Source organism: Temnothorax longispinosus, unplaced genomic scaffold (assembly GCF_030848805.1).
Source record: "Temnothorax longispinosus isolate EJ_2023e unplaced genomic scaffold, Tlon_JGU_v1 HiC_scaffold_267, whole genome shotgun sequence".
Taxonomy (NCBI): Eukaryota; Metazoa; Arthropoda; class Insecta; order Hymenoptera; family Formicidae; genus Temnothorax; species Temnothorax longispinosus.
In genome coordinates, this window is record NW_027270086.1 from 1 (window position 1) to 13,788 (window position 13,788).

A 13,788-nucleotide genomic window follows, 5' to 3' on the forward strand; every position below is an offset into this window, starting at 1 on the left:
TCTACTTCTGTTACGCAGCTCTCGTTGAGCCGGGTGCACGGCACGTATTTTCTCGTCTTTGGATACAGCTTCGCTAAAGAATGACTTTGCTTCGTGTTTTACAAATTTTTTATTGCTGGTACAAATAAACTTTGGCTCTACGATATGATCTTTACAGACTTAGATAATGTACTCTCGACAGACCGAGACAATCTACTGAGACAGACTGACGACGACTGAGACAATGTACTGACGACACCGCATGGCAACGTGGTACTACTGGGGCTAGTGGGTACGAAGCGAGCGCCTCTGGAGAACATGTGGCGACATCCGTTATTACTAGGGGGGCTAGTTCCCTTTGCGCTATATCCTTTGCGCGGCAGCGCCATCATAATAGAATTCAAATCTTAAATCAACAGCCCAAACATACCGCGCGCCTTGATAGGCTATGCTTATCAATCTGAAACATAAAATGTGAGTATACAAAGAACTAAACTTCAATAGGTAATATGCATATCCTAGAAGCAGGTCGCTTAAAGGTTCCTTTAGCGGTTTTTAAAGTGGCCGCTCTGATCATTCCATCAGTTCCCGGATGAACTTCAACAATCCGACCAGTAAGCCAAGACAAAGGGGGTAAATCGTTTTCTCGTACAACCACCATTTGACCGACTTGAAGTTGAGGCCCTATAGTTTGCTTCCATTTGGATCGCTGTTGTAATGTATTGAGATAATCAGCTGACCATTGCCTCCAAAATTGCTGACGCATTTGTTCGATACGCTGCCAGCGAGATAAGCGATTTACTGGCAAATCCTGTAATGTAGGCTCTGAATACGAAATAAGTGAGTCTCCAATTAAAAAGTGCCCAGGGGTTAGGTAGGAGTGATCCAAGGGATCAGAAGATAAAAGAGTTAAGGGTCTCGAGTTTAATATCGCTTCGATTTGCGATAATAATGTGACTGCCTCCTCAAATGTCAACGATCCATCGGCGGAGACTCTAATTAAATGGTGTTTAGTGGAGCGAACTGCAGATTCCCACAATCCACCGAAATGAGGTGCGCGAGGAGGAATAAAATGCCAAGTAATAGCATCTTCTGCCATCTTAATAATAATCTTTATTTACGGGGTAAACCCTTTAGTGTATACATGACAGAAAGTAGATTATAAAATTTATCTAAAGTAGAATAAAAATACAATTAGAAAAGAAAAAGTTATGTTAGGAGAGTAAACAGATAAGTTTCCGCTTGAACGTAGACACATTGCCGCCGAAGAAATCAACTAAGCTAGAATAGTTGTTTGCAGAGATAGTCATCCTATTTAAACATGAGTTTACGCCATATAAAGTACGGTGATATTGAACATAAAAGATGGAAGATTGTCTTAAGTCTCTGATTGGAACATTTAAATAAATATCTTTTAAAAGGTCAGGACAATCGATAAAACTATTTAATATTTTAAAAATTAATACTAGGTCAAAGATTAATCTCCTGTTCTCTAAAGTCATTAAATTCAGTCTTATTGAAATGGGATAGTAGTCATGGCAGGTAAAAGCCATAGGATTACCCATACGGTAGGCTACCGTGCGTAAGAATTTATGTTGTATGCGTTCTATCTTTTCAATATGACATTTGTAATAAGGAGACCATACAGTGGAGCAATATTCCAATTTTGGGCGAACCAACGAGCAGTATAACAATTTCAAAGTGGAGATATTTACAAAATATTTACCCCAGCGGAGGATGAAGCCAAGCATTTTATACGCAGATGAAACAATAGATTGAATGTGATTATTGAATGATAAGTCAGCGCAAAACATAACTCCCAGATCACGAGCGTTATACTTTATTGAGAGTGGTGAGCCATCAAGTATGTAGTCATACAAAAGCGGGTTGTGTTTGTGTGTAAAATGTATAACGAAACATTTAGAAACATTAAGTCGAAGGCAGTTTCTTCTACACCAGACCTCAAGTTCATGCAGATCACGTTGCAACAGTAAAGCATCAGCAAGTCCATTGATTTTTCGATACATTTTCAAGTCATCCGCATATAGTAAAAAAAGGCAATATTTAATATACATAGCGATATCGTTAATAAATAAAATAAATAAAAGGGGGCCAAGATGCGACCCTTGCGGCACCCCGGAAGAGACAATTATGCTTCTAGACATACTGTTTTTATATTTTACAATTTGTGTTCTGTCTGAGAGAAAGCATGAGATCCAACACAAAAGAGAGCCCTCGACTCCATAAGCTCGCAGTTTACCTAATAAAAGAGTACGATTCACAGAATCAAACGCTTTCGCAAAGTCAGTATACACAGAGTCAACTTGGGAACCACTCTCAACAATATTTGCTAAAAAATTATAGTAATTTATCAGATTTGTGGTCGTGGATCGTCCAGGGACAAATCCGTGTTGTTCTACAATAATAAGGTTTTTGCAGAGCGATCCAAGCTTACGAGCCACAATGCAGTCAAAGATCTTAGGCATTATGCTTTGCTTACAAATAGGACGGTAGTTAGTAACAAATTGACGTTCACCTCCTTTAAAAATCGGGGAGACAAGACATTGTTTCCAAAGTGCAGGAAATGAGCCCATCTTTAGTGATTTATTAAATATTATCCATAAAAACCTTGATGCAATAAAAATACTCGACTTAAAGACCGATGGAGGAATACCATCCACACCGGCGGCGCAATTAAGGGAGAGATTATCAATTTCATTATACACCTCTTCTATAGATATATCCAAGGAGAGAAGATTCAGGGAGTGAGCCAGTTTAGGATCTATTTCAGGTTCAACATTATTTCCGTCGTCGCCGGAGTAGACAGATTCGAAATAATCAGCGAAGCAGTTTGCGATAACCTCATTGTCCTGCACAAGGTGATCATTGTGTAAAATAAAAGAGGCATGAGGCTCTGAGGATCTAATGTTTTTTATAAATTTCCAAAAAAGTTTTGTGTTATCCGTTATGGTGCTTTCAGTTCTATTGATAAAGTTTGCCCAGCATGCAGTAGATAAAGATTTGCACTTTGCTCTAAGGTATGAGAAGGATAAATAGTCGGAATAAGTTTGTGTATACTTATATCTTAAATGAGCTGATTTTTTTGCCTTTATAAGAGAAATCAGCTCTTTTGTGAACCAAACTGGATAAGAGGATTTAAAAATGGGACGGGAGGGAACAAACATAGTAATAGCGGTGTTCAGGTGATAATATAAGAAATCTACTGCTTCATTTACTGAGAGCTTCTCTAAAGCAGTGTCCCAGTCAATCTGGTTAAGATAATTCGTAATAGCTGAGTAGTCGGCTTGCTCGAAACAGAGTTTTCGTGCAGTTTCAACAGGGGAGCAAGCAGTGCTTGAAAAAGGCAGGGAACATATGAGTGGAGGATGATATATATCGCAAGGAATAAGAGGCTCATAGGCAGCAAATACACGGAGGCTCTCAAAAGATGAGAAAATGAGGTCAAGCTCATATCCCAGCGCATTTTTCACCGTGTTATGTTGACAGAAATTGCAAAGATTGAAATATTCGGTAACTACATCAGCCTGTTTTGGATGGGAACCATTCATGGGAGCATAAGTTAACGAGGAATAATCATGCTGCCATAAAATATTTGGTAAGTTGTAATCACCGAGAACAATAAAACTGGCATCAGGATATACACAGCGCATGTCGAATACCAGGCGCCCGTGGGAATCGTAAACATCGGGTGAAGAGCCCGGCGGAATATAGACAGCAACAATAATAAGAGAGCTATGTTTGATTTTTACTTCCACAAAGAGATGCTCGACATTCGAAACTGATGTACCAATAACACGACTATAATAACAATTTCGAACAGCGACCAAAACACCACCGCCTTCGAGCAGTCGCTAGTGCTCATATCTCTATCATAACGGTAAATTTTGAAATCAATTAGGCCGAGCTCAGCATCCGATATACCCGAATTTAACCACGTCTCCGTTAAAATAACAAAATCATAATTCATTGTAGCAGATGTAATGGAACAGCGTAGATCCGATAATTTTGTTCTCAAGCCTCTCACATTTTGATAATACACTAAAGGGCAGTGTTCATGTTTTTTGCACGCGAACTCTGAGGCATATTGACAATTTTCGGTATGCCGTTAAAAAACCTAATAGTCTTGTCGGTGACACCAGTGTCTCTAAGCGATTCAAACCGCTTCTTAACACAAACGAAATGATCACGCTGCTTCCTGGTTAAATCCTGCTTGATACCAACTGGTCCGGAGTAGCTCTTCTTTTTCTTGAGAATGTCGATGGCGTCGGATTTGGACGGCAATGAGACTCGCAAGGGTCTTGCATGACCCTGTCTAAAAGTGCCGAGTCTCCGGATCTTGATACGAGGAGGATCTAAGGGCCGTATCTTGCGTATTATTTCCTCGGCCGTGGCCAAATCATTCGAACCGTCATCAGTCGAGGAAGAGGGAGAATTTGACTCCTCAATGTTATAAAAAATTAAGTTTGAGGATCTTCTCTCCCTCTCGGAAATTTCCTCCATTATTTCCTCGTGATCGATGGAGGCGGAGGCGGATGATATCTTGTTCTCAATCTCCGTGACTTTCTCAGTTAGCCCCTGCATCTCAGCTGCAATCTGCTCAATATCAGCACGATACAAGCTCGCAAGCTCCTCCCGAAAGATAGTGAACTCTTCACGGATTATAGCTCTAATTTTTCCGATCAAATGATCTGTCAGGTCAAAGGAGCCCTGAGAGCAGCAGAGAAATCTGCCGTCTGAGTGAGGGTGACCCGTTCGGGCTAAGCAACCAGGATGAGAGGCGACGCCGCAATCTTCGCAAACAATCGGCCTAACCACTGTCGCACCGCAGCCCTTGCAAATCGTCCTCCCATTCATGGTGAAAATGCGAGTACAGGAAGCAGGAGAAGTCAAAAATCCAAGACCAGTAAAACAACCTTCGACCGAAACTTGTATATGTTAGACTAATAATAAACACGTCTGTACTCTCCGACGGACTGTATAAGACTGTTGGTGATGTTATACCGAAACTCTTCTCGATTGAATAAAGTCCGCAACTCCTCTAATTCGCGATTGGCTCCCACGAAATTAGTTCCATTATCCGAATATATGTTAGCTGGTCTTCCTCGTCGACCAATGAAACGCTTTAATGCACTTAAAAATCCTTCTGTGGTTAAATCCGATACAACCTCGATATGAACCGCTTTCGTGACGAAACAAACAAATACTGCAATCCAAGCCTTAGATTTTCTTGCGTTTCTTCGCTTTCCCTCTCGAAGAAATATGGGACCGCAATAATCGACACCTGTATTATGAAATGGCCGAGCGGGAGTCACACGAGTGGCCGGAAGGTCGCCCATAATTTGTTTAGATATACGGGGCCTAGCTTTGACACAGATGATACACTTATGCACAACTTCGCGAACAATCCCTCTAGCACTCAGAGGCCAATAACGTTCTCTTATAGCTGCCAAAGTGGCCTGAGGTCCTGCATGTAGTAATCCTTTGTGCTCTTGCTCAATAATGAGACGAGTGAGCCGATGACGTGCTGGTAATATCAGCTGATGCTTGATTTCATAGGAGATATTAGCATTTTTCAGACGTCCACCAACTCTTAATAATCCTTCGTGATCTAAAAAGGGGTTCAAAGCAAGCAAACGACTATCTCTCCTAATTGGTCTTTGATTTTCGATAGCTTCAATTTCCATGTGAAATATTAATCGCTGTATTCTTCTAATGATAAGCTTTTGAGATACTTCCAATTCTTGAGCGGAAATGGAATCGAACCTACGATCATTCGGTTTGGATCTTGCGTTATGCACGAAACGAAGACACCTCGCAATTGTTTTAATCAATCGAACATATGACGAAAATCTATCGATGATGTCAAATTCTTCATGTGAAGTAGAAGTGACTACGATTGTCTTTCGCTGCTCAGGTAGCTCTTCCGCATTGACTGAAGATCGTACGACTTTAGGCCATGAGGATTCGTCGTCGCGCAACCACGATGGACCATTCCACCATAGATCTGCGTCCTTGAGAACAGAAGGAGTGGCTCCACGCGATAGAATATCTGCAGGGTTACATTCGGTACCTACGTGAGACCAGCTTTGAACCGATGTGAGCTCTTGTATGTCACCCACTCTATTGGCAACGAAAGTGTTGAATCTTCGACTTGAGGAGTTGATCCAATCCAAAACTATTTGAGAATCTGTCCAAAGGTATACTGCGTCAATCTTCAATTCCAAAATAGGAACGACTTTGTCGGTTAGTTGCGCCAACAGTTGCGTAGCGCTTAGCTCTAATCGAGGCAAAGACACGGCTTTCAGGGGTGCTACTCGTGACTTCGCGCATAATAGCTTCGTAGTATGCACTCTTCTTTGATTTGTAGTGCGTAAGTATATGCATGCTCCATATGCATTTTGACTCGCGTCGCAAAACCCGTGCAGCTCAATGCGTGTGCTTGATTTAACTTTGACTGCTCTGCGGGAAATGCGAATATCATTCAACTGGCTAAGTTGCGATTTGTAGTTACTCCATTGCGTGTGCAACTCTGCGGGCAAAGATTCATCCCAGCCGAGCTGCAATGTCCATAATCGTTGAATCAACATTTTTGCAAGTATTATGACCGGTCCAAGAAGACCTAAGGGATCAAATATCTGTGCGACACATGACAAAATTGTTCTCTTTGTCACGCGCTGATTAGTGTCCGCTTTGATTTGTATTTGATACAGCAATACATCATCCTTTGGATTCCATTGAATGCCCAATGTTTTGCACATACCTTCTTTGTCCAATGTTCGAGTTGAATTCATCATGGAAGAGTCAGGAAGATTAACAAGCAGATCAGGACTGTTGGAAGCCCATTTGCGTAATACGAAACCACCTTTTTCAAGAAGCTTTGTAGTCTCATCACGAACTTGCAGTGCTGCTTCCTTCGTGTTTGCCCCAGTAATGAGATCGTCGACGTCAAAGTCCCGCAACACGATTTTCGATCCAATCGGGAAATTCTTTGCTTCAATCTCTGCCAGTGTTCTGATTGACTTAATGGCAAGAAAGGCTGCTGCGCCAGTGCCATACGTGACTGTTAATAATTCTAGCACTCTTATCGGACCATCCGGAGTGTCGCGCCACAGGATACGTTGCAAAGATACCTGTGATTCGTCGACCAACACCTGGCGGTACATCTTTGTTATATCTGCAACTAAAACAAATTCAAACGTACGAAATCTTGAAATAATAGAAAAGAGATCCTGCTGCAGTGAGGGCCCGACCATCAGGCAGTCATTAAGTGAAACGCCCGTTGTCGTTTTGCACGAGGCGTTGAATACAACCCTTAGTTTGGTCGTATCACTCTCTTCTTTGATCACGCAATGGTGAGGCAAATAGCAGTGCGGGAAGGTTTCTATATCTTGACCTTGCACCTCTCTCAAGTGCCCCAACGCTTCGTATTCATGGATGAATTCCGTGTAATCCTTTTTGAGCGACGGATTACGATTTAGACGGCGTTCGAGATTTATAAATTGTCGTGTAGCAATGTCCTTTGATTGACCGAGCCGCGCTAATTCTTTGTGCTTGATCGGGAGCTTGACTATAAATCTGCCCGTCGAATTTCTCTTGACCGTTGACTTAAAATGCTCTACGCACTTACGATCCTCTGCTGACATCTTGATCTTCCGCGCGCCATGCTCGATTTCCCAAAATTTCGCTATAGCATTATCGAGTGCTTCGTTGGTGATAAGATTGCAGATCGTTGCTTCGGACTGCGTCTTTCTTGTGCTGATTTCACCTCCTGCGATCCAGCCGAATTGTGTTTTTTGCCAACGTGGCTGATCTGGTGTGGTCCTTATCTGACCTACACAGAGGAGATCCCAAAAAAGTCCTGCTCCTATGAGTATGTCTATCTTTGATGTCTCCATAAAATTGGGATCCGCTAACTTGATTCCTGGTGGAACGCGAATGTCCAATCTTCTCATTGGTGTATTTGGAATGTCCTGTACAATCTTACGCAGCACAAGGCATCTGAGTTCTACCTTGAAGCCGTTGAAACGAGATTGCACCATTATGTTAACGTAGTTATGCGTTTCAGTGCTCGATTCTCCCACTCCGCTTATTGGCACAGAGGTAGGATGTCGCTTGAGCCTGAGCTTTTCGACTAGTTCTGATGTCACGAAGTTCGCTTGCGAGCCAGCATCGAGAATAGCTCGACACGGTAGAATACTTCCTTTATTATCCTGAACGTGAATGATTGCTGTGGACAGTAAGACATGCTGCCCTGACAACCGTGTGACGTGATTTACGCTCGTTAATGATGCTGATTGCACAGAGGCAACCACATCCGTGTACTTCGTTTCAGTTTCCTTCGCTTGCGGGGTTGATTCCATGTGTAATAAAGTATTGTGCCTCTTACTACACTTCTTACATGAGCCGGCGTTGCAATTCTTCGCTCGATGATCTGTGGATTTGAGACAATTTAAGCATAGCTTGAGGGCTTTGATTTCTTGAAAACGCTTGTCGACTGAGAACCCGAGAAATTTGCCACAAAGAAAGATAGGATGATCGCCCTTGCAAAGGACACATCCCGACTTGTCAGTTGCTACGTTTGCTACAGTAGACTTCTTTGTATTTGTCTTACCAACGCTATTAGACGATGTGGGGCTTTGAGGATTCCTATCAACCGCTTCTAGTGTACGACACCTGTGAGCCAAAAAATCCGTTAATTGTTTGAGAGTCGGAATATTTGAATCTTTGAGGCTAGTCTCCCATTCTTTGTTTGTGGCCGGCGGCAATTTAGTTGTAATTACGTGAATAATAAGATCGTCCCATTGGTCGATAGGACGTTTTAATACCTTTAACGCTCGCAAATGCTTTAATACATTATCCAAAAGATGCCTCAGTTCAGCATGATTTTCCTTATGCAACACTGACTGTCCGAATATCGCTTTAATGTGCTTCTGCATTATAGCCCGCTGGTCATCATATCGCTCTTTTAACATTGCCCATGCTTTTTCGTAATTTTCGGCCGCTATATCTAATGAACTAATAACGTCTGCCGCTTCGTCTTTAAGAGATGATCGCAGATAATGCATCTTTTGTACGGTCGGTAATGTAGTGTTCGTATGTATCATCGAATGAAACACATCATGATATGGATACCAATCCTCGTACGAACCCGAAAACGTAGGAAGGTCGATTCGCGGTAACTTCATATTGGCGTTGACTTGCGGAGGGTTATCGCGATTACCCGGCACTCGAAACACGTCGAACGGATTGGGGCCGGCAGCGCCCGTTTCTGGTGTACGCTCGATTATAAGCTCCTCGAACCTCGCGTCGACCTCGAAATATTTCTCCTCGAACGATTGACGCTCTGCGTTATTCACGATTTCCTGCTCGTTCGCGTTTTCAAACATCTCGATGTCGGACTGCGCGTCTTCGAATGATTGTCAACACTCGCGAAACTTTGCTTGTCTCTGTCGCAATTCGATTACCGACACGGGTTTGTCGCCTATTTCGTCCACGAACTTCTTCCCGCGCGTACACGCGGCCTTTGCTTGCGACCGTTTCGTCTTTGCGGTACGTTGTGCGAATTCTTGTTCCGCCATCTTTGAAGAACTCGATATGAAGGAAATGGACTGTAAATGGATGGGATGGGCAACGGAGACTCACCTGGTAGCTATGTATCTTAGCCGTTGTCCTTATGCTTTGCAATGCGTAATGCTTGATGCGCCTTTGCCTTGTACGCAAATTACTTTCCTTGAACAGACTCGTCACCATCAATGGCGAATGAGGCGTGTATTCTCGATCTTCGCTTCCGTTCACGCCCTTGTGAACTTTGAGTGCTTTTGCACGAGACCGGACTGAATATCCGGCTCGAAGGACCATATGTTACGCAGCTCTCGTTGAGCCGGGTGCACGGCACGTATTTTCTCGTCTTTGGATACAGCTTCGCTAAAGAATGACTTTGCTTCGTGTTTTACAAATTTTTTATTGCTGGTACAAATAAACTTTGGCTCTACGATATGATCTTTACAGACTTAGATAATGTACTCTCGACAGACCGAGACAATCTACTGAGACAGACTGACGACGACTGAGACAATGTACTGACGACACCGCATGGCAACGTGGTACTACTGGGGCTAGTGGGTACGAAGCGAGCGCCTCTGGAGAACATGTGGCGACATCCGCTATTACTAGGGGGGCTAGTTCCCTTTGCGCTATATCCTTTGCGCGGCAGCGCCATCATAATAGAATTCAAATCTTAAATCAACAGCCCAAACAACTTCCCTTTCTGGTAAAATGTAACATTTCGTTATTTCTTTTATTTGCCGCTAAATTTTTATCTTATCTTATTTTTTAAAAACTTACCACGCGGCGTAAATATGGCCGAATCGGGTGAGCTCACAATTCTCACCTCCTCTTCTTGTTCTGCTTCTTCTTCTTCCACCTCCTCTTGTTCTTCATCGTCATCTAAAACAGTATAAATTATATTTGATTTATTATACTAATATTGCAAGTATTAGCTTTTACGTGTTATTATTAGTCTTTTACCGGAAGATAAATCGATGACGGGGATGTTGTCTGCGGGCAGTGGTGCAACGATTCTGGCCCTTCCTATAAAATTTAATATTTATAATATTTGTTTTTTTTTTTAAATGAATAATTAATTTTGTTATTTCCTACTTACGTGCTGGTACCGCCTCCTCATCAATGTTTTCTTCCGCTCGACGTCTCTGTCCTCGTCGGACTGGTAGGACAGCGGCAATGCGGTTCTCGTCTATTAAATTAATTTAAATTTTAATGATAAACTCTACTATATTAAAATTTTAAGGTGCAATTTTTATTTCTAACACTTACCTATTCCGTTACGACGCAAAAATCTAGCAATATGCCCTCTTCCTGCGTCTTCTTCCTCGTGACGAAAAGCTCTACGCGTTACTAATTCGCACAAAATGATATTCACCAATCTTTGATTTCTTTTACAGTAACCCAGTTCATCCATAACACATAACAGGGTACTGGAGCACCCACGCACGAAACGTTTGAAAAGTTTATAATTCGCCTCTTCGACGATTGTCACTGCTTCTACAAACTTCCGCTCATTAAACACTTCTACAAACACTTGCTTATTAAAGTGTTTGCTTAAATTGCAACTCACTTTAAAAAAATCGATCAAAGTTGCGCGGAGAGACATTTTCGGCACTTTACTTGTCTGATTAGCTAAGAGTGTTGCAAGACGACTCCAGTACACTCGGACAAATAAGGACTAACTCTCAGCTATAGTATTACAGGCCATTTATAGTTGGAAATATTTCCAAAAACTTCTAGAATAATGGCGTGCCAAAAATTTTCTACCTAAGCCATTGGTTACCAAATTTGAAACTTTCCCGCCCACTTTCTTCCCATTCTCCATTACCGGTGGAAGAGAAAGGTTTTCGCAAAAAAGTTATTTTTTGTCATAAAACTTTTCCATCTTGTTCACAATAAAACCATAAAACCATATTCTTTTATTTAAGGCCTTTATTCCAACATGAAACTAGAAGGTTTTATTATCCCATCTGAGAAATTTATTGATTTATTAATAGCTTCCAGTGTAAAAAGCCAAAAACTTCTAGAATAATGGTGTAACAAAAAATGTCTACCTAAGACCCTGATTAGCAAATTCAAAACCTTCCTGCTCACTTTCTCCTTACCTTCCTTTCAGGTGAAAAAAAGTTTTCGGAGAAAGGTTCTATACCATAATCCCTTTTCCGTCTTGTCCACAATAAAATCATAAAACCATATTCTTTTATTTAAGGCCTTTGTTCCATATGATTTATGACGGTGTTTTTTTTTAGGATTTGGGTCTGAACAAAGAGTTTTCGAAAATATCAAATACGCTTGGTTTCTAAGATTTGCTCATGTATTACTTATTTTCTGCGGAAACGAGGTTGTAAAACAGGAACGGACAGGTTCGCTTTATGACGTCATGCAACTATTCCGTTTTAAATAAAAGTTTTTATTATTGAACGCATTCGAAAAATTTACGATTTAAAAACTGACCAATCCTGAAAAAATAAGAGAAAAAGGAATTTGTTGCGGAGAACGTGAGGATTGAAGAAAAATAGAAAAAAGTAGAAGTTACAAAAAAAAGTTTATTACTACAAATTCTTCTTCATAGGAAAAAAATACAATTTAGTCACTTATAAAGTAAGGCTGTAGATAAAATGTTTAAACAATAATGTTATAAAATTTACAATCCGCGATTCGACAAAATTATACGGCAGATTTCGGGAAGTCGCAGCACACAAAGTTGTATCATTACTATATTAAAATACGCATCGAGGAAAGTTAAATCGGTTATTTGATGTTGTACATTAAATTCGATGTCGAAGTAATTTCCTCTGAGAGTCAATTTTACAATATCCTCATCTATATAACCTTTAGGAAGATTTAACTCTATTTCCTTAATAAGATAATGCGCGCAATTGTTAACATTATCGGCCACTGATTTTAAATGTAATAAATGTGCATCGATACATTTCGCAATATTTTTCAGCCCGAGAAATGTAGGCTTCTGCATCACAATTGCCACAGCGTATGTTTTTCGTTTCTTCGTCGGTGGACAATTTTCCTCGCCTGTTTGTTGATTCGTCCTGGCAGAAGTATCTTCCTCGTTTTTCTTGTACGCCAGCAATATGGATCTTGCTCCGTAGGCCGAAGTAAAATTGACGGAGATATTGTTAATGGAGATAGAATTTGGCTTCAATTTGCTTTCTCCATTTAAATATTCGCTCACGAGTCCCATGTTCTCTTGAAACTGCTGCCACGAATTCTCGTCGAAATAAACGCCGTCCGCACAGTTGCCGGTTAATTTGACCAACGGCACGAAAACTCCCTCGGATGTTGCTTGCAAACCCACATGAATTCTCTTCGTATGGGAGCTGTTGAGTCCATATGTTGTCGATAACAGCATATGTAATTGCTCGTTTCTTCCCTCGAAGCCACGTCCCTTATCGGGAATCCCTTTATCAGGAATATCGCGAGTGAACATCCGCTTCTCAGAATTATTAGCGTCTTCTCTGTGACTAGCCATTGTTCTTATTTCTTCGTAATATCGGCTGACACACACTCACACCAATCGAAAAGTCGGATGAGAGAGTTATACTTTTTCACTGGCAAACTTGTCGCTTCGAACGTTGGGACTCGAATGATTTTGCTTCGTAACGTTAGTCAAAACGTTAACTTCGTCTGTAACGTTGTAGAAAAATTAGTCTGCGCGCGCAGATAGAAAATTAGAAAACTTTAGATTTGTCTAGACTTTTCTAGAATTTTTTTAATTTAAACTAAAAATTCTGTTATATAGGTGGTTTATATAGGAAGCTAAGAGAATTTGTTAATAAAGTGATCGGCTAAAAATTTTATACGAAAAATGTAATAGTTAAAAATTTTTTTAATTTTAAATAAAAATATTTCTAAAAAAATAAAGGAACAACAAAAATCTATTCGAGCTCTTTTTATCTTTTTAAATTATTTAATAAATAATTCTTTGTATGTCCTTAGATAAAAGAATATAATTTTGTCGAATCGCGGATTGTAAATTTTATAACATTATTGTTTAAACATTTTATCTACAGCCTTACTTTATAAGCGACTAAATTGTATTTTTTCCTATGAAGAAGAATTTGTAGTAATAAACATTTTTTTGTAACTTCTACTTTTTTCTATTTTTCTTCAATCCTCACGTTCTCCGCAACAAATTCCTTTTTCTCTTATTTTTTCAGGATTGGTCAGTTTCTAAATCGTAAATTTTTCAAATGCGTTCAATAATAA

General features: G+C 40.6%; 2 protein-coding genes across 2 annotated transcripts; both read right to left on the reverse strand.

The window, feature by feature from the left end:
• Positions 1–4,940: 4,940 nt before the first annotated feature.
• LOC139824097 (uncharacterized) lies at positions 4,941–9,386 on the reverse strand. The gene has a single exon (XM_071796593.1). The coding sequence runs from the start codon at positions 9,384–9,386 to the stop codon at positions 4,941–4,943; it is 4,446 nt and encodes a 1,481-aa protein (XP_071652694.1).
• A 2,822-nt stretch (positions 9,387–12,208) lies between these two features.
• LOC139824098 (uncharacterized) lies at positions 12,209–13,575 on the reverse strand. The gene has a single exon (XM_071796594.1). The coding sequence runs from the start codon at positions 13,049–13,051 to the stop codon at positions 12,209–12,211; it is 843 nt and encodes a 280-aa protein (XP_071652695.1). The 5' UTR covers positions 13,052–13,575.
• Positions 13,576–13,788: the final 213 nt, after the last annotated feature.